Here is a 27438-nt window from a genome sequence, read left to right as displayed (position 1 = left end):
CTTTGTGTCTGCTAAGGTAAGTCAAGAACTTACGACCATATGTTTATAAAGGCGGTGGAGACAGGGAAGTCAAAAGTGCTGGTGTGTGCAGGACATCTTCAGGCAACACAAGAGACTAAAAAAACTCCTGAGAGTCTTGTTCATTCTGACGGAAGAAGGGGAAGCTGAGACTTTACTGTAGAGAAATCAGTGAGGAAGGGTAGCTCTCTGTTCAGCTACTACAATGTCTTGGAGCTGCTACAGAAGTGTTTTTAAAAGTATAGGGAGAGAGTTTGGCACATACCTCACTTTGGGGAAGGAAAGCCTGTTTGAGACTGTGGTGCTTTCTTTGGCAGGAATCCTTAATTTCTAGAGTGTCTCTTTGGTAAACTACTTTGGGCAGACTCTCCTTGCCCAAAGGCAACCTCTTTGGGTACTAGAGAAGGCGCAGCAGAAGGGCTGTCAGGAAATGGACTAGCGGCCCAGACTGAGCCAGACAGACTCTACCTCTATTCATCTCAATCTCCACCTGGCCCCAGACCATAGAGCAATTTTAGAAGAATCAGCTGCTGAGCTTGCTCAGTTTGGTGGCAGAATTTCGTTCCTTGCAGTTTGGTGACTGAGGTCTCTACTTTATTCTGGCTTCCATCCAGGGGCCACTCTCAGCTCTTAGAGGCCACCTACTTACATGGCTTCCTCCTCTTCAAGCCAGCAAGGGCACACAAAATCCTTTTTATACTTCAAATCTGTTTCTCTTCTGCAACTAGCTGGAGAAAATTACTTTTAAAGAGCTTATGTGATTAAGGCAGGCCCTCTCGGATAATCTCCCATTCTTAAAGTTAACTGTGTCGTATAATCTAATCACGAAAGTGAAATCCATCATTTTCACAGTCCCAGGGATGATATGGGTCTGTACAACAGATGCTGAGAAATCTTGGAGCATAGCTAGGAATTCTGCCGACCACGCTGGGGCTCCCCCGCCACCTTGCTCAGCATGTTGGTTTCTCGAGGCCTAATGCCAGTTTTCTTGTCTTTGTGAATATTTTGTTTTTGAAATCAATACTTGTATTAGAATATGTCTCAAAGATGATCATTCAGTTTTTCTCAGGTACTGAGTAAGCCCTGTCAATGTATAGAATCTTTTTTTTCTATTATTGACAAGTGTTCTTAGATTACACTTTTAAATATTGCCTCTGTTCTATTGTTTTATTTTTCTTCCTCACAGGTTCCAAGAACATAAATATTAGTCCTTCTTTACCTGTCCTTTTTTCTCATATTTTGTAGTTTTTCCATTGTGTAATTTTCGTTTTCTTGTTTCCAGTGACGCTTATTTTCATTTAAATCTACTCTCCATTTATTTCTTTGATTTTTTTATATTTCTGCCCTTTGTTTTTGAATTTCTATTTCACAGTGGTTTTTCATATCCTCAAAGTTTGTCTGAATATGTTTGTTTAGTATGTTCACTCTGAATTTCTTCTCATTCATGTGTTTTTTTTGTTTTTTTTTGGAGACAGAGTCTCATTATGTTGCCCTGGGTAGAGTGCCATGGCGTCACAGCCCACAGCAACCTCAAACTCTTGGGCTTAAGCGATTCTCTTGCCTCAGCCTCTCAAGTAGTGGGCCTATAGGCGCCCTCCACAACGCCTGGCTATTTTTTGGTTGCAGTTGTCACTGTTATTTGGCAGGCCTGGGCTGGGTTCGAACCTGCCAGCTCCGGTGTATGAGGCTGGCACCCTAGCAGCCGAGCTATTTTCCTAAGTTGATATGTAGGGAATTTCACACTTGATTTTATGTAGTTCTGTGTGGACTTAACTTCCCTGCTGTTCGTGTTTGTGGCAGCAGGTTGTTCTGCATTATTTCTGGTTTACTGTGCCCATTCTTTTGTCAAAAGAGCAAAGTCTAGGTACTTTTCCAGAGTAGTTGTGGGAAGGGTTATGAGTCCTTTGATTTTATGCTTCTCTTTTTCTTTTCTTCTAGGCTCTAAAATTTCCTTCTCCTTTTGTTCTTTTACCTTTAATAATCCAATTGCCAGAAGGTACATCTCCCTTCCTTTTCACTTTTTTTCTTCCTCTCCAAAGTGTTCCTTAAATTATGCCTGCACCTTTAAATCATGCTTACCATGAAGTCCCTTCTCTGTAGTTCATGCTCTGGTCAGCTTCTTTTATTTCCAGACTTAGGGTACATTTAGTCTTTGTGTGGGGATCAACCTTAGACCCCTTCACTAGCTTACTTCTTCAGTCATCCCTGCAGTCTTTGTTGGTCTGCCTTTGTTTGCTATACAGCCTTGTGGTGAGGTGGGAGTTATCATAAGCCTCTGCAGCAAAAGTGTGAAAGAACGTGTTTAGGGATTTGATGATTCTTTTCTTTTTAATTATTTTGAAGATTTAGCATATTGTCTGACTTTAGGTTATACTGAGGGTAGGGTATTTTTATTTTTTTGCAACAGAGTCTCATCTCTCACCCAGACTGGAGTGCAATGGCATCATCCAGAGCTGAATGCAACCCCAAATTCCTGGCCTCAAGCAGTCTTCCCTCCTCGGCCTCCCAAAGTGCTGGGATTACAGGTGTGAGCCACTGAGCCTGATTGGATGTGGTTTTATGTAGAAGTTATTTTCAGTTTTTGCTCCAGATTGCTTATGTAGGAAACACTGGGAGGAAAGTAGCTATGTAACTGCTATTGTCTTTAGCTGCCTGGAAGTTTTTGTCTATAGGTTATTAAAGAATCTGTTTTCAAAGCTTCAGAAAGAACTTGACAACTTGTGGCTCTGGAAGAAAAGGGGTGTCAGTTTAAGAGAAGACCCTAGCACCTACTCAGAGCTCTCTGGCTACAGCACTGATGATGTTCAGTAGAGTCTGGGCGCAGTGGCTCATGCCTGCAATCCCAGCATTCAGGGAAGCCCAGGTGGATGGATTGCATGAGCTCAGGAGTTCGAGACCAGTCTGAGCAAGAGTGAGACACTGTCTCTAGTAAAAACAGAAAAATTAGCTGGGCATTATGGTGGGCACCTGTAGTCCCAGTTACTTTGGAGGTTGAGGCAGGAGGATCATCTGAGCCCAGGAGTTTGAGGTTGCTGTGAGCTATGATGCCACAGTACTCTACCCAGGTGACAGAGAAAAAAAATTCAATAGAAATTACATTGGTGTATTTTCTTTATCTACAATCTTATAGCTCTTGTGATGGACATCTGTGGTTTGGGCCCAACTTACTTCTATTTCCCTTTTCTTCTAGGAACATTACATCTATATTTCCTTTGGGGAACCACCCTCACTTTCACAGATGGACACATGGCCTAGACCTAGCCATTCAAAGTATAATCTATCTTTTAAGTTATAGTGATTGGCTGAGAGTGGGCATGTGACCATTTAGTCCATTGAGGCTGCATCTTATTGAAATTATAAGAAAAAGAAAAGCTCTCTTTCTGCTGAGGTTAGCAAGCAGAAATATTTTGCAGTATATTCTAGTCTGCAAAACATCATATCTTGTTTCTGACCATTTATAAAAGGGTTTACATTAGCAGGTAGTTTACAGATTCCTTATTGTTCAAAGAACAGGAAACATATGATCATATAATACGGTGCCAACTTGAGGCCATCTTGCTCAGTGAAATGAGACTTATTACCAAATAAGAGCCAGATAAAAGTTCTCGAAAAGAGAGATCCCAAATGCTATCAACTATTTGGCAGTTTCACACAGTATTCTAGGGTAGACCCAATAGCTGAAGTAAAGGAAGCCTTATTTCCTCTTTTTGTGAATGAGCTCAAATCTAAAAACTTAAGAAAAAATAAATTGAAATATGAAACTATTTTAGAAAACATCTAGTATGTGGCCTTAGAAAGCAAACAAGCTAGAGATTAATACAACTCATGGCTCTTTAGATAAACAACTGACCACTGACATAAAAATAAGACCAAAAAGTTTTCTGCTAAGAATTAGAAGCCTATAGGTAAAGAAACCAGGAGATACTGTAAGCAAATGGGTCACTGAGAGAATTGTCTAACACTGACGAGAAACTGAAGGACACCTATCCAAAATCAAATGATGCCACTCCAATTAGTTCATAGCAATTTCCTGCCCTTCCTTTAAGCTACCAAGTGGAACAACACAGCATTCTTGTTGATAATAGTTTTTCATAGTTAATACCCCTACAATGGGACATCAGATCCTTCAGAGCAGAATTTTAAAGTTGTTAAAACGTAAAAATGCAAAAAGACAAATTGACTTATAGTGAGATGGAGAGATAATGAAAGAAGACAATAAATGATGAATTTTACAGGGTATAATGTCTAGGTCCTTTCATAAGTCTTGACCTGTAGCTGATGCATTGGGGTCACTGTAAGAATAATATCCCTTTATTCTTTGTGTTACCTATGGATTTAATGCTTAGGATCTACTGCAAAATAATATGTACTGGATCCTTTCCTGGATATGTAAGGACATATGACTATAGGTATTCTAATGACTATATGACATTAGAATACCTATACTAATCTCAGGAAATACCTCAAGAAATTACCAGAGAAATAGCAATGGTCTCAGAATCCCTAGGGCCAAATATTCCACAGGTAAATTAACGAGAGCCAAGTCAATTAGAGTCCAGATTGATTCTTCCTAGATTTTCATAAATCTTTTTGTAGAAGTATGAAAAAGTTAGGCCATGCTTTAGGGGTGTTAACTCAATAACACCACACACACAGAAGAACCATTATCTATCTCTTAATTTAGCAGCCATGGCTTAGCCTCTTTGCTTCAGAATAATCAAACACTCAAAAAATTAGTCAAAACATCTATAGATCTTGTAATTAGGATTATCTTTAAATGTGATAATACCACATGTGGAAATTTCTATTGCTAAAGAAAACCACCATCATTTTTCTACCAGTTAATTACATAATTATAAATTATAATCACTACTTTAATGTACTACATAACATCATTTCTTTCAATGATAGACTGGATACACAGTACTGGTCCCATCAGATTATACATCAGTACTTTTACTGTACCTTTTCTATAATTAGATATGTTTAAATACACAAATACCATTGTGTTACAACTGCCTACCCTAACGGGTTTATACCATAGGAGCAACAGTCTATATCATATAGCCTAGGAGTATAGCAGGCTATTCCATCTAGGTTTGTATAAATATGCTCACCATATATGTTTACATAACAAAATCATCTGAGGACACACTTTGCAGAACCTATTCCCATTGTTGAGTGACGCATGACTATCTCATTCTCATATTACCATCCCCGAGTGAAACACTCTTTGAACATATAGAATACAGTCATAACATGTCTTTAATGCCCTGCCTGCTAACTCTAACATCTATGTTAGTTTTGGGTCACTTTGGACTGATTTCTCATTATAGGGTATATTTTCCTGCTTCTTTATAAACCTGATAATTATGGATTAGATTCTAGATACTGTGATTTTACCTTGATGGGTGCCATATATTTTAGTATTCCTATAAATAAGCTATGTTCTGGAATACAGCTGCTTAGAAATAGATCATTGGGATTTTACTTTTACGATTCATTAGGTGGGACCACAGCAGTGTTCACCTGGTGGCTAACTTTTCACCCTTTTGTATACTCTACCCAATGCCCCATAAATCTTGAGGTTTCTGAGTCTCACTGGTGGGAACTGGCACTATGTTTGTGTGCCAGGCATCATTACCTCTAACCTTTTGGAGGGTTCTTTTTCGGCTTTAGGCAGTTTCCTCACGTGCATGTGCTGACCAGTACTCAGCTGAATACTCTGCAGACATCTGAACTGGGCTGCTGTTCAGCTCTCCCCTTTCTGGTACTCTCTCCTGGTACTGCAGCTGCCTTTTTGTCTCTCTGCACTCAGCTCCATCCTTAATTCTGGGCACCTTGATTCCTTCTCAACACAGAGGCAATGATAGGGATCACCTCATCTGTTCCTTTTTTCTCAGGGGTCACTATTCTTTGCTGTACGATGTCCAGTGTCTTAAAAACCAATATTTCATCTATTTCTTGGTTGTTTTCGGTGGGAAGATAATTTGGTCCCTATTCCCCAGTCTTGGTCAAAAGCAGAGATCTTGGCTCAACAGTCTTAACCCAGCAATTTTATATTTCTTACTTACATTTCTTATATTTATGTTTCATTATACTAAGTCAAGAAATGTGTTCATTCCCTAAACAGAACATTTGTACACTCCAATACAAATGTACATTTGTACACTCTTAATATTGTTTATTGATGGATCTTATATTAAAAATAAAAGGGACAGATCAGGATAGTTATATAAAGAGCATCAAATGTCTCAAATTCCTTTTTTTTTTTTTTTTTTGAGACAGAGTCTGACTTTGTTACCCTGAGTAGAGTGCCCTGGTGTCATAGCTTACAGCAACCTCAAACTCTTGGGCTCAAGTGATTCTCTTGCGTCAGCCTCCTGAGGAGCTGTGACTACAGGCACCCATCACAATGCCTGGCTATTTTTAGAGACCGGGTCTCACTCTTGCTCAGGCTGGTCTTGAACTCTTGAGCTCAAGCAATCCACCCACTTTGACCTCCCAGAGTGCCAGGATTATAGGCATGAGCCACTGTGTCTGGCCCAAAGAATTTCTTACCAGAAGCCAAACTGTTTAAATGACCAAACTATGGCCTTCTGTGGGGCATGAAAAATTCTGAAAATAAGGGAATAAATATATATACTCTAGTAGCTGTAATGCTTTTAGAATAACTCTTTTATAGAAAAAAAGACCTTTAGGGTCTTTCTGAGCCTTTAAAAATGAACAAATATGAATTAGCTTATGACTTGATACCACTTTGATACTACCTTGTTTCCCTGAAAATAAGACAGTCTCTTATTTTAACGTGTGTTCCCAAAGATGCGTTAGGTCTTATTTTCAGGGGACGTCTTATCTTTCCTGTAAGTAGGTCTTATTTTCGGAGGATGTCTTATTTTTGAGGAAACAGGGTACTGCTGTGATCGAAGTTGGGGCCCACAATGTGGTCCCCAGCCCCAGTCTGTGGCCTATTAGGAACTGTGCCCCACAGCGGGAGGCGAGCAGCAGGCAAGCAAGTGAAGCTTCATCTGTGTTTACAGCAGTTCCCCGTCACTTGCATCACCACCTGAGCTCCACCTCCTGTCAATAAGTGCAGTATTAGATTTTCACAGGAGCGCAAACCCTATTGTAAAGCATGTGTACGAGGGGTCTAGGTTATGTGCTCCTTGTGAGAATCTAATACCTCATGATCTGCACTTGAATCATCCCGAAACCACCCCCCCTCCTCCTCTAGGTCTGGCTGTTTCAACTTTAAAGTCCCTAAATAAAGACATCTTATACAATGACAATAATCAACAAATAGCAAATCCGTGGAAAAGTTCAAGGACTTTATCTTAAATACACTAAATCTTTCCCACTGTCAAATTCTGTACAGAAGCACTAAGAATGATCAGTTTATAAGATCCTTAGGGATAAGTTCTAATAAAACGAGAATGGCCACTCAGTCCCACTGGATAAAACTTCAAATAGATACTTACTAAAATCTTATATAAGAAAACCTATCACAGTAGGGAAAAATTTTGCCACAATATTAAATGCTGGAGGAAACGTTTTTGGATGATGAAGAATGTGACCAGATCAAATCTCATCTGTAATGAAATTAATTGGAAAAACTGTAAAAGTGGGATATGAACTAGAAGTATATCCTAAGAGACTCTATCTAAGTTGATTTTACACAACTGTTTCATTCCACATGTTATATGGTGTATGTTTACACATACACACTTATATTCTGGATGGGTAGAAGTATTTTTTCCCATCACAAAGTCAGCACTTACTAATAGCCAACAAATGATTAAGAGTTTGATGTTTCCTACCAAGGACATTCTATCTATCTAATGATACAGGAACATATTAAGCTGGAATATTTATACATGATATGAATTACATAAGCTTTGCACTTTAACCAAAATCTTTATTGCCAATATAACTTTCAGTCCTCTGGAAAAGAAAAGGCCTTAATGGAATTAGAAAGTTATACCCATTAAAGATCAAAAAGTTCTCCAGAGAACTTCCAGAAGCAGGTGGTCTACAGAAGCTAATTGTTAACTCCCAAAGCCTTAGAATACACAGATGATCACACAAAATAGGTACTTCTACCTATGACAATCAGAATGAGATGATTCTGTCACACTCTCTTTTATATATTCTTGTCTATTATTCCTTTGGTAATACTCTTCTCTTTACTGATTTAAACTTATAAAATTCTGATTTAGTTATCACATCCCCATTTCTTAACTACAAATGATCACCAATCTAATGATAATTCATTTCTCCTAAGCCAGAACAGCCAATCTAAAAAATAATATAAAAATATGTTACACTGACTTTATCAATTACCCTTGGAGGACAATACATAAGGGAATAAAAATGTCCTTGTTCTGGACAAGGAAGACATACATATATCCCTAGCATATAACTGTGACTGGCATTATACCAATTAGGGATAATACATTGACACCCATGAAAATTGATCATTTCCTTTGGGTCATAACTTTTTCCTATATGGAATTCAGGACCAAGGTTTTCAGTGGCAACCCAGGACCAAGGTTAATTATCCTATGGGGCTCTTGGTTAGGCTTTTTCAAGGTTATGGCTCCACAGTACCCTCAAGTTGACTATATCTTCTTATAAAGAATCCAAAAAGATAAATCCCTTTTTGAGGAAAGACTCCTAAGGTACCCATCTAGTGATCTATCTCATAGTAGTTAGATAACTTGAGGAGACCATCAAAAACATATTCCCTTACTTTGGCTGACCTAGTAAGTATAGAGCTTTGGCTCACAGCAAACAAATGGAAATTCCTTAATCAAATGTCTTAGTCCATTTCTGCTGCTATAACAAAATATCTCAGAGTGGGTAACTTATAAATGACAGAAATTTATTGCTTACAGTCTGGAGACTGGGAAGTCCACGATCAAGGCCCTGGCAGGTTTGGTGTCTGGTGAGGCCCTGCTGCCCACTTCCAAGATGGCACTTTGCTGCTGTATACTCCAGAAGGGTTGGAGGCTGCTGTCCTCATGTGGTGGAAGAGAGAAGGGCAAAAGGGTCTAATCTAGTTCCTTCCAGCCCTTTTATAATGCTCTGCCCTCATGACTTAATCACTTCCCCAAAGGCCCCACCTCTTAATTCCACAGCAATGGAGATTAAGTTTCAACATGAATTCTGGAAGGGAGACATTCAAACCATACAACCAAAATAGCTATGGGCAATAAAATAGCCATGAATTGTCTTTTTCTACCATAAAGTTGTCTGCACCAGTGCTAACACTTCATATTGTACCTGGATTAACAAAACAGTTGTCTGACATCTGCTGTTTAATCTTAAATGCTTCCATAGAGCCACTGCTCTAACAGATGATATGAAGAACAAAAGGTGGCGCAAAGAATAAAAGTTCCCACCCTCCCAAGAACAGACTGTTCAAAGCCATAACAAGCAGCTATCAGAATCAGTTTTTAACTTGTCCATTAGATCACTGACAATTTGCCATAGTGTACATATTTTTACAAGCCTGAAAACCAGTGACAGTCCCTTACTCCTGAAAGTCAAACAAACAGGAATGGACTCACTCCAATAAACATGTCTCTAAATGTCAGTGAATGAACAAAACAACAGTCTCACCCAGTAACTACACTGTGGTAGATGTCAGCCCACTTGTGCCTCTGAGAGTTTTCTAATCCCTAAACTCCACATTCCCCCAAATCCTTTATGAGATCAATGGTCTGCTCTGCTCAGGGAGGACTATGCCCAAACAACAAAGTTCTCCCTTAATGAATTAATAAGCAATAAATTTATCTTTGTCTTTTTATATCAGATAATGAGTGGCAGGCTCATCAACCTCTAACAGTCTTATATTTGGTGTTCTTTCCAATTTTTTAATTGCTTACATGATTTAGGACCTGATAATATCAGCAACAGCTACCATCCTCAAGGATTCATTAAGCCACGTATTATGTCAACCATTTACATATGTTACATCTAGATTACCTAATCTGTCATTCAAAATCAAAAATAAAAAGACAAAGCTGAATTTATTGCTTACTACATACAGTAAAGAAGAGCTATGTTGGTCAGGCAGTCTCCCTGAACAGAACAGACTGCTGGATTCAATAAACTTTCTTTTAAATAGCCAAGGAAGCTATAAATACTATCCCGGAGATGTCTTTTTTAAGACTAGAGAAATTAGTTTTTTTAAAGATATGCTGATAATTAGCCAATACTGAAGTGTGTAAGTTTCCAAGACAGTGGAAGAGCTTTTATCACTGTCCAACTGATTCTATTTCTAGGAATTATCTACTGAATGTTAGACTAGGACATTTCATCAAAACAAAGTATGATAGTATTAAGTAGCCATACCATTTAGTACCTTACTAAATGCCTTTTGATAAAATGAACTTATAAAAATAGCCAGGTATCATACAGTAGCATCTCCTGTCATACAATAAATTAATATAAATTTATTGGGTGGAAAACTGGGAAAGGAACTAAAAACATGGGTTGGTTCTGTATTGATATCAAAGAGTTCATAAAAGGATAAACTCAGGTCCAAAGTCTTCAGCCCACTTTCTTTAAAGACTTCATGCTCTTATGACCGTAGAAACAGGACAGCCCTAGTCGCTAGGCTCGCAGAATCCTGAAGGTGTAGCTATACACAAAGAAGCTCCTCTGTCAAGGACATCACTTCCTCTCTATCTCAGAATACTTCTTGGGCATGAGCCTAAGATTCTGTTTATTCTCCCATCGCTGTAGAGCAGATTGGCTGGACGGGATACCGTGCCTTACATCTTGGTCCTGTTGGAAAGAAAACACACCTACCACTGACTGTTCAAAACTAACTGCAGCAATTAGGATCTGTTTTGCTTCTATGAATGTCATTTATTCATCAAGATAGGTGGTTCTAATCTAGACAGTTTAGGAGAAGTGGAACTTTATAATAAAAAAGTTTAGTTCATTGGTTTCCTAGCAGTAGTTTAAAGAAACTAAAGATTAACAGAGAGAGCAGCTAGACGAGAAGAGAATTTCTGTACTTAGAAATCTGAGAAGCAACAAATAGAAAACCGCTTAAGATGGTTATGTTTCTCCCTTACCTCTTGCCACCTGTCTTCCCGGGGAAGCCTCTGCAACCGGTTTTTTGTCAGTTCAAGCTGTAGGCCATCGAACCTGCACTTAAACCAACGGTGAGCTTCTTCTAGGTTAGCTGTTATCTGAACATATAAATGTTATCATTAAAAGTTACAACAAAAAACAGGACAAGTCTTTTTGTGTATTAGTTCCAGAGATTTTTTATCTACATAGTAAAAGACCCAAATTCTGATTGCAAGGTCCCTACAACCTATCTGCACAACATACTTAATAACCTATAGATGAGAGTAATTTGTTAATGAGGGGTTAAAAGAATGCACACGGGCTTGCTGCTTTTCGTGCATCTGTTAATATTTTCTGGATGTGAACCAAGGTAAGAGAGGGCCCAGGAGAAAAATAAGACAAGAATGAAAGTACAAGATGACACTGAAAATGAAAAGAATATATATGAAGGATTCTTAAAAATATAGTAGTTCAAACCATATCTTAAATTTCTGATCTCCGTTCTCTAAAACTAAGTATTTCTCCCACATCCTGATTTATAAAGGCTAGATTTTTTTTCTAAGGTAAAAGAATGAACTACTAAAACACTGGACCAGGTCAGTATAAAATTGCATTATTTTTACTTCCTTTATCATCAAAATATTTTTCTACTTTAGCTCCTAATCACAAACTTCCAAGGTATCTTTGCTAGGCTTGAAAACAGTTCCTCTAATGTTCTGCAATTGAAGATTATCTGGAATTAGTATTCATTTGACACACATTTATTGAGTGCCTATGTATGCTGACACTTTTCTATGTTCTTGGGACACTTTAGTATTTTGAAGTAGAGTCAATAGGTTTTTATATATAAAGTTGTTTCAAAACAACTCCAGAATATGTCCTCTAGAATGAAAAGTAAAGTGACGGGTTTTTCTCCTTTGGTTATTTAAGTTTCATGAACAGCGTTTTTGGTTTTTGCATCTGAGGTCTGAGAGGTGGTGGAGGAAGGCAAGTTCCACAAGAGCAGAGGCCCCATTGTCTTGCTCACTCTGCATCTGCTTCACTTCGCAGTATATCTGACATATTAACAGGTCCTCAGTGCACCACTATGTGCTTGTTCCCCGTTAGCCAGGTCACAGTGTGGGTACACTATAGAGAGATAAGAAAACAGAACTCCCCCTTTCTAGTGTCATTTAACCTTTAGACAGCTACAAAGCCAAATTATTTTCTAGATCTGTTGGTGCAGACTGATGACCAGTATAACCCAAACCAAACCAAACAAAACCAAAATCTACTTTTCTCCAGCATCCTTTACCAGAAGTGAAGGGAAAGATGTTTGAAATGGCATTGCACATCACATCTACTACTGTGTGGAGAATGAGAAGGGTGCTAACTTTCACTGAAACTTACTCTGGTCTATTGGAATAATATAGCCAGTATCAACTTCCTGACTTTTACAGATATAGTAACTGATGAGTTAAAGAAAGTAAATGTAATTGCCCTACAGGCACACAGTAAGTATCACAGTGGGCATTCAAACTCAAATTTGTCAGAGCTTCCTTGGTTATTTAAAAGAAGGTTTAAATAACATATCATCCAGAGAGTCATATCATTTAATTTAATGGCCATAACAGGGACAAATCATGATCAGCTGACAGCAACATTATTGTCATACCTTAAGCTTAAGAATCTGTTTTCTTATCTGTAAATGAGGGCTGGTGGTGGTAGGCTACTGGTGATCTCCTAAAGATCCTTTCTGGCTCTAAAAAATGCATAATTTTAAATACCCACAAAAAGGCCAATTTAAGTCTAGAATAGAGAGGCAAATTCACAAATTAATTAAATAGGACCTACTTTACCCATCTAGTTACTGATTAAACAAAGAGCTTCTACTTTCATTAGCTCATGTCAAACAATAATGTATTAAAATCCATATGCATGCTGATCTTCCCTTATAGGTAGTGGTAGGGACATGGATTTCTGGTATAATTAATATTTTAGCATTCTATTATCTATCATCAGGACACAAAATCTTTTTTTTTTTTTAATTTTTTTATTAAATCATAAGTGTATACAATGATATGATTATGGGGCATCATACACTCACTTCATAAACCATTTGACACATTTTGAAACTTGGTAAATGTAGAATATAAATGTTTTGGCACAGGACACAAAATCTTATTCGTAAAATTACCATATTTTGTCATGTATACTGCACACATTATTGCCCAAATTTCTGAGGGGAAATTTGGATGTGCCACATGAGCCAAGTCATAATGTGGGCACATAAGGATGCACCTTATATATGGGTAGTAGTAATTCCATTCCCACATCAATGTGTTAAATTCTTTCATTTACGCTTATGCATTAAAAGTGTAACTCTAAAAAGCAATAATGATACCCACATGCAAAATAATACCCTGGAACATACGATAGTCAGTTTTGTTGAACTTACAACAAACTTGTAAGGAAAGCGTTTTTGACCAGTGAAGAGTCACGTACTTATCTTCATACACTTTAGAAGGGCACTTTAGGAGTTGGCAATCTAACTGATATTTTTACAAAAATTATTTAAAAATCCCTTGGAAAATGTCTACACAGTTTTTGTACACCGAGCTTTAAGCTACCAGTTGTTAAATATGCTAAAGAGCAAGGCAGAAGAGCTGCCCAGAGACACTGTGGACCTCCTCCCTTAGAGAGTGTCATCAGCTGTGGAGGCAACAGGAAGAAAAGCTGCTTCAGACGTCAAGTCAGAAGGAGGCAGTGCTGGGGAAGCCTCCAGCCTCCTGCAGATGGAGCAGGAGATGAAGACCTGGATTCTGAAGCAGCATCAAACTGAGATTTCTATTTTGACCAAGATGAAGCTCTTGGCCTTCTAAGAGGTGTAAATATCATAAATTTGTTACTGGTACCTAAAATTTCTTATACTTTATACCTGTTCTTGTGTTTTGTAATTATTTGTTACATCAAATTTCTTGTTCAATATTAAGTTAAAAAATAAATACTAAAATTCTTTATAATACATGAAATAAGTACCAAAAATTCAAAATTTGAATTAAAAAATTAAAACAAAAATTTTTTTATTACAAGTTTGGGCAAGAAGTGGCAGTGTGCTTTAATACAAGGAACCCAGTACACATGGGCAATATGTACCTATTCTTTACAAGAGAGACAACACTTCACCTAAGTAAGTTACTGGTTCTCACCTGACATTCCTGCCAGCTATGTCAATGAAGGATTTCACACTGATTTGTGTGCTTCCGGGTTGCACTGAAGGAAACTCGTCCAAGTCTTTACACCCACGGGTCTGGCTTACCTGTTCTGATTCTACACTGGCTTCTTTCAGTTTATTCTCTGTTACCTCTTTACATTTTCTCAGGTGTCTGACAGTTTCTTCCAATTCCTGAAAATGTGATACAAAAATCTTTATAAGCTTCTGATGAACCACATGAAACCAAAAACCTCCTCACTATCATAACAAATGGGCAACCAAATTATAAAAGTAGGATATCGTCTAACTTCAGGTGCTACCAAATTATTAAATGAAAACTGTTATTTTCATTTTAACCTATCGTTTACATGTGTGTATATGATTACAGATTTTGATTTATGGATTCTACCAAGAAAAAGTGATTAATGCCCCTGTTCACATTAATTCCTACATCAAGAGTACAACCTAATGTGCATAATGCAATGATACATTTCTATACTATTAAGAATAGAGTACGAGGGCGGCGCCTGTGGCTCAATGGAGTAAGGCGCCGGCCCCATATGCCGGAAGTGGTGGGTTCAAACCCAGCCCCAGCGGAAAAAAAATTGCAAATAAAAAAGAATAGAGTACGAATGTTTTTGCCACAACAAATAAGAAGGAGACAGTCATGTTAATCCGTTAGATTGCATTCCACATTGTACATCCAATCAGCACATTGTACTCCATAAATGCATTAATGTACACAGTTATGATTTAATAAAGAATTTTTAAAAAAAGAAAAAGAAAAGAGTCCTGTAACAGCAGCAGGTGTTTCTGTGCTGCAAGGACTTAGCTAAAATGAACGACTTGTAAATGTATGTTTTCTCCTATAGAATCCAGAAAATCTAGACGCAATAATGCTGGGTTTTGGCCATGCTGTTTGCTGATAATCTTGAGATGAACCTAGAAACCTCTCACCTGGCACCGCTTCTCTAGTTCCTGCCTTATTTTCCGCTCCGTCTCCAGTCTCAGCTCTTGCTGTTTATTCCGCGCTGAAGTCTCGTACTGGCTCTTTGCCAACATCTGCATCTCTTTCTGAAGGTTTGTCATTTCAGACACAAATCTCTGGATGCTCAATGACTGGTAAAATACAAAGAGGGAGACATTTGGTGAACTGATGCACGTTTGGGATTTTATACGAAAAGTAAATAAAGTTTGTTGAAATCATCTACCTGTTCATAGTTTTTTTTCTGGTACTGTTCCTTAATTAGCTCCATTTGCCTCAATTCTGTTTCTATTTGCTGAAAGTAAATGTGGAAATAACATAAGATGATGATCAGTGGAAAAACTAGTTCTTTTTGCCTATAGGATGACAGACAGAATCCCCTATGAGACCCAAAGTTATTAGCTCCTGTTGGGCTCTCTTTTCTATCTGGCTCACTGACGACAAAATAGCAAAGCCCAGTTTAATCAGCACAGAAGAGAGGTTGGGACTCCAAAATAGCAAAGCCCAGTATAATCAACATGGAAGAGAGGGGTGGGACTCCAAAATAGCAACACCCAGTATAAGCAACATGGAGGAGAGGGGTGGAACTCCAAAACATGACACTGGCAGCTAATGAGAAACCAAACATTTTCATAGCAGTCTCTCCAGTGAAAAGAGACAGTCCTCCCAGAAGGCATTCTCCTCCACTCCCAGGTGTGGCTCTAACTCCCAGAGAACACCTACTGCTGCGAGGATCCTACACCCCATCTTCCCCTCACACCACTGACTGCCTGGATCCTCACAGGGTCCTAGAGAAGTGAGAAGAGACTTTGGGTTTCTCAATAACCTTCATCCTCTCAATATTCTGAGCATTATTCGCCTTAGATGACAAGTGGAGCTTAATTTGGGCCTTTTGAGTCTTTATTTTCTCCTTGTTACTGGTCAGTACTTTTTCAAGCTCTGTAAGTTTCTGCCGCAGCTCTCGGTTGGTCCGGGACACTTCCACTGATCTGAAGTTGGCTTCATCAAGGGATTTCTTCAGCTTGGAAAACAAAGGAAAAATTGGAACATTTGTACTTTCCATTAAGAGATGATTATTTAGTTTTGTTCCTATATTTTGTTGTCTTTCTTTCCTTTAAAAAGCAGGGTAAGGGAGGCAATAATAATGACATTTGACCAAGCAGTTTTATGGAGCAACAGATCAAGTGAGTTTCATAATTTTTAACATTAAAGAACAAAATCTTAGACTAGATAAAAGATACAAATGGATAGTCATTACTTGTATTTTCAGAGCATGGTTTTGGGGTCAGACCTGACTTTAAATCTCAGTTTCACTGCTTACACTCTGAGTGGTTTTGCACAATTAACTACCTTAGGCCTAAGATTTATCATTTGAAAAGCATGAGCACAGCCTGCTTCACAGGATGCATAAAACAGTTAAATAAGATAATACAGGGGAAGAACGTAGAGCCGGGCAGGCAGTCATTGCTTGGTGATTTATCATGCTACAAGCTTTCCTCTTCCTTCCTGTCACTTGTAGCCTCATATCTAAGAAGTGAAAATAAATTACATAGTAGTTTATATAAATACTTGTCCTCTATTAACTATTACTGCATGTATTTTTATATATTGCTTTCTATTCTTAAGGATTTTAATAAATTTCTCTTGTGAAAAAACAACATAGTGATTACACAATCTTACAGAGTCCCCTTTCTCCTAATGTGCCCTTAAGTCAGTGACACTAAAACTTTGGGAAGAAGAGGTAGATAAGAAGGGAAAAGGAAGGAAGGAGATGGCTAAACGGCATTTAACACAGCAATGAACGAAGTCAAGGCTAACTGCACCTTCTCTGTCTATACTAGTTCCTTCCTTTAAATCATAACTTTACACCAGTCTTTTACCACCACCTAGCTAACTTCCTGTTAGATACCCCACTGGTACTTCAATCATGGATTTTCCTAAAATTGGATAAGCCCTAACAACTATCATCTAAGTTTATACCTATTATGTATAGATAAATTACATTATATATACTTTCCAGTTTAATCTACAAACCTCGAAAGTAATTGTGATGGCTTCCATTTTATGTTTAAGGACACTGAGACGCAGAAGTCAAGTCACTCACTCAGATAGTAAGTTAACCAGATAGTTAACCTGAGTTAACTCAGAGAGTAAATTAACTGTTGCTACTAAGAGGCAGAGCTGCACTCAGGCAGTGCTCCAGGAACCTATTGCTCCTGCGCACTTCTCTGGGTCTCTTCACAAGTTCACCATCATCATGGATCCTTGTTAAAAAGATTCAGTTTCATAATTATTTTGAATAATGATCTCTAACTATAGGTGTATTTCTATACTTAATGCAACTTTTGTTTCCCATAGAATTTGCTTTTTATAACATGTATATTTATACAGTGCTTTGCAATTCACATGCTATTAGTTCGGTTTGATTTTATGAATGGTTTTTGTTAACTGCAACAGCTAAATGTAACAATTTAGCAGAACCTAGACCAACTGCCCCAATCAAGGAATTATTTCAATTCCTCCCTCTCCTTTGTTCATGATACAACATTTAATGTCTGTTTGATAATTTTTCTATTAAAATGGCTTTTTTATTTAATTGTTCTCTATTGTCAACAGAACTGCATTGCTTGGCCCCCATTATCTAATACTCAATTGACAATTAGAGTTTTCATGAGCCTCCATTCCTTTAGTTACTCTTCATTCTTCCCTGCTCACCTGAAATTATGCTTCTATCATACTATGTCTACTCAGAAACTGTAGTGCTCCATTTCTACCTAACAGTTCACATCCAACATTCTGGCACTTAAAGCCATCTATCAGCTGCGCCCATCTAAGATCACACTCTTCCACGTCTCAGTTCTGGACTCTCATTGAGCTTCCCTTCTTCTATTACCCAACCAGCCTAAATTAAGTTCCCCTTCTTTGAATTCCTTTTAAACTGTACATGAACGCTAGTTACCCAAGAAAGGGTCTTCAATGTTTTCCCTATTTGTCTCATGTCCACAGTGGAGACCACAATGAAACATAGGCCCCCTTAGCACACACAGGTGTGGACCACATCCTCTACTGCTTTCTCTGTGCCTCTCGAGAGAAGGCAGATGCAGAATAGATGCCAGCTGAGGAGGAAATGAGTGATTTGATTTTTGTCTAGCAGATGGCGGTCCCTTATTCCTTGATCCCACCCTGTTATCACTCTGATGGGCAAGCTCTCATCAAGTCATTCCTGAACGGGGCAGAGAACCGACACCAGAAAATGTTTTTCTTGTGTGTTACTTTACAAATCGCATAGGGAGGGTTCAATTGCACCTCATTTACTGATCAAAGCTGTGTTAGAGGAACCAAAGAACAAGTGATATCTAAAACCCTTTAGGGGCTTATCCTCATGGGTGGCATTCACCTAGAGAGAAACATTTCCGTCATGACCCCATACCTCAGTCACTTCCCGTTGTGCCACTTTCTTTGCAGATTCTCTCTCAGTTTGAAATTGCTTTTTTAGAGCTTCTAGGCGTTCAGCATGCAATTCTGCTTCCGCTTTGGATTCCTCAGTCATTTGCTCTCTGTGTTGAAAGATGATAAATCGCCTTAGAAATCATCTTAGGAGTGAGAAAGATTTGGAGGGGGAACATACACCCTCTAAAATGTGTTTGATTTATAAATGAGAAGATCAGTCACCAGGTGAACCTCACTGATCTAGAGCTCATTAACAGAAGAAAAAGACAAGCATTTACCCACAGAATTAAAAAAATTTGGGCGGCGACTCTGGCTCAGTGAGTAGAGTGCTGGCCTCATATACCAAGGGTGGCAGGTTCAAACCTGGCCCCGGCCAAACTGCAACAAAAAAATAGCCAGGCATTGTGGTGGGCGCCTGTAGTCCCAGCTACTCGGGAGGCTGAGGCAAGAGAATCGCCTAAGCCCAAGAGCTGGAGGTTGCTGTGAGTTGTGATGCCACAGCGCTCTACTGAGGGTGACAAGGTGAGACTTTGTCCTTTGAAAAAAAAAAAATAAAAGGGATATTGTTTTTGTCTTGTCATGTCTTTTTGCTAGCAGATATTTGCACCTTAAGTTCTCGCTTCTATTTATATTATTTCCTTATCTTTACAGTGAGAGCCTTATATTAGACCAGCATTCTTAACTCAGGCTTCTTGGTCAAGATCCATGATTAGGTCTCTGAAGGTGCTGGGATTCCCTGAAATGATATGCAATATATGTGTGAGTCCATAGCTTCTGACTCTTAAAAGAATAGGTGACTCCAACAAAGGTTTATAACTGCTGGACTTAACAAAATCACTGGGTTTCTTACACCTTTAATTTTGTCTGATCTAGCTGATAATGACTTATTGTGTGATTATTCCTTGAGTTGTAAGTATCTCTCAAAGTGAAGGAGAATCCTGCCTAGCCATAAAATCTTCTTCTCTCCCTCTCTTCTCCTGATCACCTCTTGCTCTTGTTCAGATTATCTCTCCATGTTCTGTACTTATCTCTAATAGTGCTTCTGCTAATGGATTCAGCACGTTCACTTGGCGGCACTGGCTTGGTCTGCAGATGTGACCTACAGGTGGTAACTCCAATGGTCCCCATGGTCCCTCAGGTGGGAATGTATCAATAAATTCTGGCACATACATCTCTGAAAAGTTGCTGACCCCTGTCCTCAAGGCACAGCATAAAAGGATGGAAGATCTTTAAGTCACTGGGGCTAATTGTGATGTTATTTATTATATTCCCATGCTCCTCACCATACCCACCCCAATCTGAAAAATAAGACCAAAAATACACAAAAATATATAAAGGGAACAAACCCCCATTATTTGTTCAGTACTGTGTTTAAATTTTCTTAATAGCTTTCTAAATTGCCTTTAAATTTATTGTGCTTACTATAGCAAAGTACTTAAAAATGTAGTCAGCCTGCCACTGCCTGGATCCAAATTCCAGCTCATAATAAGAGAACGTCTAATCTTAGGTAGGGGACACGATCTTCACATGCTTGTTTCCTTAATTGTAAGATGGGAATAATAACTATCTACCATCATAGAGTAATAGTACCAAGGAAATACATGTTAAGTATTTAGCGCGTTACCCAACACATAATAAACAAATGACAAATATTAGCTGCTATCATCATCATTTTGTTCCAAAAATTAAATTTTAATTTTTAAGTATATTTTAAAATTCAACTTTTCGTTAGCTTTAATTTTTATTTTTTAATTAGTTTCCCTCTTCTCAAGTCTCTACTTCCGCACCTACCTCCTACATATCATTTTAACTCTTCTTTTTATTGTGGTGAGAATATTTAACGAGATCTACCCTTTCAAACAATTTTTATATAATATTGTTAACTATATGTCTATATCACATAGCTGATCTCTAGAACAATCATCTTACTCTTACTTTCTTCTACAGAAAACATCAGACCATCCATCATCGGCTTCCTCAACAGTTTTCTGTAGACTCACTTGTCTTCTCTTTCCTTCTAGTCTCAGAGGAAGAAACGTTCAACCTCATTTTTAATGATAACCCTTTTGCTTATGCTCTCTTTTTCTTCAGTTCAATCAGGTTCTTTCCCATACACTTTTATCGTGCTCCATTTCCTCCTACCTTAGAAACAAGGCAGCAGCAGAATAACTTTTCCTCACATTATACACTTGAGCTGCTGCTATCCGATCTTCCATCACCACTGTCCTCCTTGCCTGCCTTGCCTCATCAATCACCTTTTGTAATCTTCTGTATCTATGGAAATTGGCAATCCGGAAAATGATCAGTGGATACCAGTTGCAAAACCCAGTGGCTTTCTGTCTGTCTTATTCTCTTTGACTTTGCAGCATGTGACTTACTCATTTTTGCCTTTGGTGATATTGCATCCTCCTGATTCTTTCCTTACCTCCCTAAATGATCCTTCTTCTGGCCACGTTGCCTTTCTCATGAAATACAATAGATCCCCAAGTTGACTTTGGTTGTCTGTCTATGCTTCTAATGGGGCAATCTAACCAACTCCAAGGCTTTAGCTTTTATCTCAATACAGACAAATTCCAACTTGAAGCCTCTTTTTAGAATTAAGCCTATATATCTTTTTTCCTTCTTTCTTTCTTCTTTCTGTATGTTTTTATAAAGAGATAGTATTGCTCTGTCATTCACGCTGGAGTTCAATGGCACATTCATAACTCATTGCAGCCTCAAACTCCTAGGCTCAAGTGATCCTCCCCCTCAGCCTCCTGAGTAGCTGAAGAGCAAACACTACCACACTTGAATAATTTTATTTTTTTTAACATTTTTTTTTTTATTAAATCATAGCTGTGTACATTAGTGCAATCAAGGGGTATAATGTGCTGGTTTCACATACAATCTGAAATATTCTCATCAAACTGTTCAATGTAGCCTTCATGGCATTTTCTTAGTTATTGTATGTAGACATTTGTATTCTGCCTTTAGTAAGTTTCGCCTGTACCCATTCTAAGATGCACAGTAGGTGTGGCCTCACCCATTACCCTCCCTCCACTCTAACCTCCCCCCTCCCTTCCCCTTCCTTGGCCCTTTCCTCATAGTCTTGTGCTATAGCTGGGTTACAGCCTTCATGTGAAAACTATAGTTTAGCTTCATAGTAGGGCTGAGTACACTGGATACTTTTTCTCCCATTCCTGAGATACTCTGCTAAGAAGAATATGTTCCAGCTCCATCCATGTAAACATGAAAGAGGTAAAGTCTCCATCTTTCTTTAAGGCTGCATAATATTCCATGGTATACATGTACCACCATTTGCTAGTCCATTCGTGGGTTGATGGGCACTTGGGCTTCTTCCATGACTTAGCAATTATGAATTGGGCTGCAATAAACATTCTGGTACAGATGTCTTTGTTATATTGTGATTTTTGGTCTTCTGGGTATAAACCTAGTAAAGGAATTATAGGATCGAATGGCAGGTCTATTTTTAGGTCTCTCACTATTCTCCAAACATCCTTCCAGAAGGAATGTATTAGTGTGCATTCCCACCAGCAGTGTAGAAGTGTGCCCTTTTCTCCACATCCACGCCAACATTTCTGGTTTTGGGATTTTATTATGTGGGCTACTCTTACTGGGGTTAGGTGATATCTCACAGTAGTTTTGATTTGCATTTCTCTGATGATTAAGGATGATGAGCTTTTTTTCATGTGTTTGTAGATCGTGTGTCTGTCTTCTTTAGAGAAGTTTATCTTCAAGTCCTTTGCCCACCCTGAGATGGGATCACTTGTTCTTTTCTTGCTAATACGGTTGAGTTCTCTGTGGATTCTGGTTATTAGACCTTTATCGGAGGTATAACCTGAAAATATTTTCTCCCATTCTGAAGGCTGTCTGCTTGCTTTACTCACTATGTTCTTGGCTGTGCAGAAGCTTTTTAGTTTGAAGCTTTTTAGGTTAGTCCCAGTAATGTATTTTTGATACTGCTTCAATTGCCTGGGGAGTCCACCGTATAAAATATTCACCCAGGCCAATTCCTTCAAGAGTTTTCCCTGCACTTTCTTAAGGTATTTTTATAGTTTCATGTCTTAAGTTTAAATCTTTCATCCAGTGAGAGTCCATCTTAGTTAATGGTGAAAGGTGTGGGTCCAGTTTCAATCTTCTACAGGTTGCCAGTCAGTTCACCCAGCACTATTTGTTAAATAGGGAATCTTTTCCCCACTGAAAGTTTTTAATAGGCTTGTCAAAGATCAAATAACAGTAAGTAGCTGGATTCATCTCTTGGTTCTGTATTCTGTTCCAGACATCTACTTCTCTGTTTTTGTGCCAATACCATGCTGTTTTGATCACTATCGATTTATAGTACAGTCTCAGGTCTGGTAGCATGATTCCTCCTACTGTGTTTTTATTGCTGAGTAATGTTTTGGCTATTCAAGTTTTTTTTCTGATTCCACATAAAACAAAGTATTATTTTTTCAAGATCTTTAAAATATGACAATGGAGCTTTAATAGGAACTGCATTAAAATTATATATTGCTTTAGGTAGTATAGACATTTTAACAAGGTTGATTCTTCCCAGCCATGAGCATGGTATGTTTTAACATTTGTTAACATCTTCTGCTATTTCTTTTCTTAAAGTTTCATAGTTCTTTTTGTAGAGATCTTTCACGTCCTTTGTTAGGTATACTCCCAAATATTTCATCTTCTTTAGCACTACTGTGAAAGGAATAGAGTCCTTGACTGTTTTTTCGGCTTGGTTATTGTTGGTATATATAAAGGCTACATAGTCATGGGTGTTGATTTTGTAGCCTGAGACATTGCTGTATTCCTTGATCACTTTTAAAAGTTTTGTAGTAGAGTCCCTAGTGTTTTCCAGATATACGATCATATCATCTGTGAAGAGTGAAAGTTTAATCTCTTCTGACCCTATGTGGATACCCTTGATTGCCTTTTCTTCCCTAATTGCAATGGCTAAAACTTCCATTACAATGTTAAAGAGCAATGGAGACAATGGGCAACCTTGCCTGTTGCTGATCTAAGTGGAAATGATTTCAATTTAACTCTATTCAATACAATATTGGCTGTGGGTTTGCTGTAGATGGCCTCTATTAGTTAAAGAAATGTCCCTTCTATACCAATTTTGTTAAATGTTCTGATCATGAAGGGATGCTGGATATTATCAAAAGCTTTTTCAGCATCAATTGAAAGAATCATATGGTCCTTATTTTTTAGTTTATGTGCTGAATTACATTTATAGATTTGCGTATATTGAACCAGCCTTGAGACCATGGGATAAATCCCACTTGGTCGTGGTGTATAATTTTTTTGATCTGTTGGTTGGATTCTGTTTGTTAGGATCTTATTGAGTATTTTAGCATCAATATTAATTAGTGATATTGGTCTATAATTTTCTTTTCTTGTTGGGTCTTTCCCTGGTTTGGGGATCGAGGTGATGTTTGCTTTGTAGAATGTGTTGGGTAATAGTCCTTCTTTTTCTATGTTTTGGAAGAGGTTTAGTAATGTAGGTACTAGTTCTTCTTTGAAAGTTTGGTAGAATTCTGACATAAAGCCATTTGGTCCTGGGCTTCTCTTTTTAGGGAGATTTTGTATAGTTGATGCTATTTCAGAACTTGACCTGTTCAACATTTCCACTTCATTCTGGCTAAGTCTTGGTAGGTGGCATACTTCCAGGTATTGGTCATTTTCTTTCAGTTGTTCGTATTTTTGAGAGTAGAGTTTCTTGTAGTATTCGTTAAGGATTTTTTTAATTTCTTAGGGGTCTGTTGTTATTTCATTGTTATCATTTCTGATTGATGAAATTAGAGATTTTACTCTTTTTTTTCTGGTTAGGTTGGCCAAAGGTTTATCTATGTTATTGATCTTTTCAAAAAACCAACTTTTTGATTTATTGATCTGTTGTATAATTCTTTTGTTTTCAATTTCATTTAATTCTGCTCTGATTTTGGTTATTTCTTTTCTTCTGCTGGGTTTGGGGTTGGAGTGTTCTTCCTTTTCCAGTTGCTTGAGATGTCCCATTAAGTTATTAAGTTCCTCTCTTTCCATTTTCTTGAGGAAGGCTTGCAGTGCTATCAATTTCCCTCTGAGGACTGCCTTTGCAGTATCCCAGAGGTTCTGGTAATTTGTGTCCTCATTGTTGTTTTGTTCCAAAAATTTGGTGATTTCCTTTTTAATCTCGTCTATAACCCATCTATCCTTCAGCATAAGGTTGTTTAGCTTCCATGTTTTTGTATGGGTATGCAGGTTCCTGTTGTTATTGAGTTCAATTTTTACTCCATGATGGTCTGAGAATATGCAAGGAATAATTTCTATTTTTTTAAATTTGCTGAGGTTAGATTTGTGGCCTAGGATGTGGTCGATTTTGGAGTATGTTCCATGGGCTGATGAGAAGAATGTGTATTCAGTTTTGCTGGGATGAAATGTTCTGTAGATGTCTGTTAAGTCCAGATGTTGAATGGCTAAGTTTAAATCTAAAATTTCTTTGCTTAGCTTCTTTTTGGAGGATCTATCCAGCACTGCTAAAGGGGTGTTAAAATCTCCAACTACTATGGACCTGGAGGAAATCAAGTTGCTCATGTCTGTTAGAGTTTCTCTTATAAATTGAGGTGCATTCTGGTTGGGTGCATAAACATTAATAATTGAAATCTCATCATATTGAGTATTACCTTTAACAAACATGAAGTGTTCATCCTTATCCTTCCTTATTTCAGTTGGTTTAAAGCCTATTGCGTCTGCGAATAGGATTGCAATGCCTGTTTTTTTCTGCTTTCCATTTGCCTGGCGTATAGATAACCATCCCTTCACCTTGAGTCTAAATTTGTCTTTTAATGTGAGATTCTTGTATGCATCAGATATCTGGCTTGAGTTTTTGTAGCCACTCATCCAACCCATGCCTCTTTAGAGGACAATTTAAACCTTTCACATTAATTGAGAATATTTATAAGCCTTTAGAGAGTCCGGTGGACATTTTTAATCCTTTTGTGACTGTGGAGGTTGGAATTTGATCAAAATATTCTGGGTGGGTTTACTTTTGTGGTGGAGGATTATGCTGGTCTTTATGGAGGACAGGTCTGAGAATATCCTGGAGAGCTGGTTTAGTTACGGCTAATTTCTTCAACATGTGAATGTCATTGAAGTATTTAATTTTTCCGTCATAAATGAAAGTCAGTTTAGCTGGGTACAGGATCCTGAGTTGAAATTTATTTTGTTTTAGGAGATTAAAAGTCGATGACCATCCTCTTCTAGCTTGAAAGGTTTCAGCAGAGAGATCTGCAGTTATTCTAATATTTTTGCCCTTATAGGTGATGGTTTTCTTTTGTCTGGCTGCTTTCAGAATTTTGTCCTTCATATTAACTTTAGTGCAGTTGATTATGAAGTGTCTGGGGGATGTCTTATTTGGGTTGAGTCGTGCTGGAGTTCTGAAACTGTCTGCTATCTGAATTTCAGAATCTCTTGGCATCTCTGGAAAGTTTTCCTTCATAATCTCATAGAGAAGAGACTCTGTGCCTTGTGAAGTCATTTCGTCGCTTTTGGGGATCCCTATATGACGAATATTGGTTTTCTTCGAATTATCCCAGACCTCTCTGAGAGAGTGATCTGGTTTTGCCCTCCATTTCTCTTCCTCTTTGAGAGTTTGGGAGCATTCGAAAGCTTTGTCTTCAATGTCAGAAATCCTTTCTTCTGCTTGCTCCAGTCTGTTACTGAGGGATTCTACTGTGTTTCTCAGATCTTAGAGGGCTGCAACTTCTTGACTCAATGTGTCAAAGTCTTTGGTCATTTGGTCTTGGAATTCGTTGAATTCTTGAGATATCTTTTGGGTTACTGCTTGGAATTCTAACTCGATCTTATTTGCTATCCAGATTGTGAATTCGATTTCTGACATCTCAGCTATTTGTTTGTGCATGAGATCTTGTGCTGTGTCTGCCCCATTGATCCTTGGGGGAGTTGATCTACTCTGACTATTCATATTGTCAGAGTTTTTCTGTTGATTTCGCCTAATGATTGTGTTTCACCATTGCCTCTGGCCATCCTAAGAGTTGGGGAGGTGTTTCTCCAAGATTAGACTCCAGCGGGATCACTCTATTTTTGCTGGATTTTTGTAGGGAGTGATCCTGTGTAGTTCCTCTGGGACTGCCCCAGCCGGGGAGTTCTGGTTGTGGAAGGAGCTCCGGAGTGTGACACACCCGGATCCAGCAACAGGTCAGGAGGTGGTGCACACGGTTCTGGGAGTGCCTGGCGCCCAGGGACTTTGGCACAGAGAGCCCAAGGCTCTAGCAGTCTCTGGCCAGGAGAAGGGCTCTGTGCAGAGGCAGGGAGGGCTCCAGAGGGCACGTGGCTACCAGAGTCCCTGGCCAGACGAGCGAGCCAGTTTGTAGGCAGGGAGGGTACAGGAGGGAGGATGCAGGGTTGCGCGGCTAACGTAGTTCCTGTTCAGGGCATGCGGAGGCCCAGCGGGCACGGGGCGGGTGTCGCGTCGCAGCTCTTATGGAGGTCCAGGTAGTGCCAAGCCCAGGAGTTTGAGGTTGCTATGAGCTGTGACGCCCTGGCACGCTACCCAGGGCAACAGCCCGAGGCTCCAGTGTGCCAAAACCGGTCTCACTCTGCCCGAGGGTTAAGGCAGCTCAGTCCCTGCCTGTAGGCTGTTTAGTCACTAGGTTACTAGCTCCTGCCTGATCCTTGCTCTGCGACCCTGAGGGCAGAGCTTGCCAGGGCA

The 27438-nt window shown here is 38.7% G+C and overlaps 1 protein-coding gene across 3 annotated transcripts in view; it reads right to left on the bottom strand.

The window, feature by feature from the left end:
* Window positions 1-10498: 10498 nt before the first annotated feature.
* CCDC150 (coiled-coil domain containing 150) overlaps window positions 10499-27438 on the bottom strand; it is a 108329-nt gene continuing 91389 nt past the window's right edge. For 2 of the 3 annotated variants that reach the window (XM_053598397.1, XM_053598398.1), the window contains 7 exons: window positions 18712-18838; window positions 16108-16302; window positions 15508-15576; window positions 15254-15415; window positions 14402-14488; window positions 11106-11222; window positions 10499-10809 (listed from right to left, as the gene is read on the bottom strand). In XM_053598397.1, coding sequence (XP_053454372.1) covers window positions 10696-10809; window positions 11106-11222; window positions 14402-14488; window positions 15254-15415; window positions 15508-15576; window positions 16108-16302; window positions 18712-18838 — 871 coding nt within the window. In that variant the 3' untranslated portion in view covers window positions 10499-10695. The remainder of the gene's footprint in view (window positions 10810-11105; window positions 11223-14401; window positions 14489-15253; window positions 15416-15507; window positions 15577-16107; window positions 16303-18711; window positions 18839-27438) is intronic. The other variant, XM_053598399.1, reaches the window with a different exon arrangement.

The sequence above is a fragment of the Nycticebus coucang genome, chromosome 7, assembly GCF_027406575.1.
Source record: "Nycticebus coucang isolate mNycCou1 chromosome 7, mNycCou1.pri, whole genome shotgun sequence".
NCBI classification, from domain to species: Eukaryota; Metazoa; Chordata; class Mammalia; order Primates; family Lorisidae; genus Nycticebus; species Nycticebus coucang.
The sequence above is the reverse complement of the archived record's forward strand: the minus strand, read 5'-3'. Positions and strand labels throughout refer to the sequence as shown.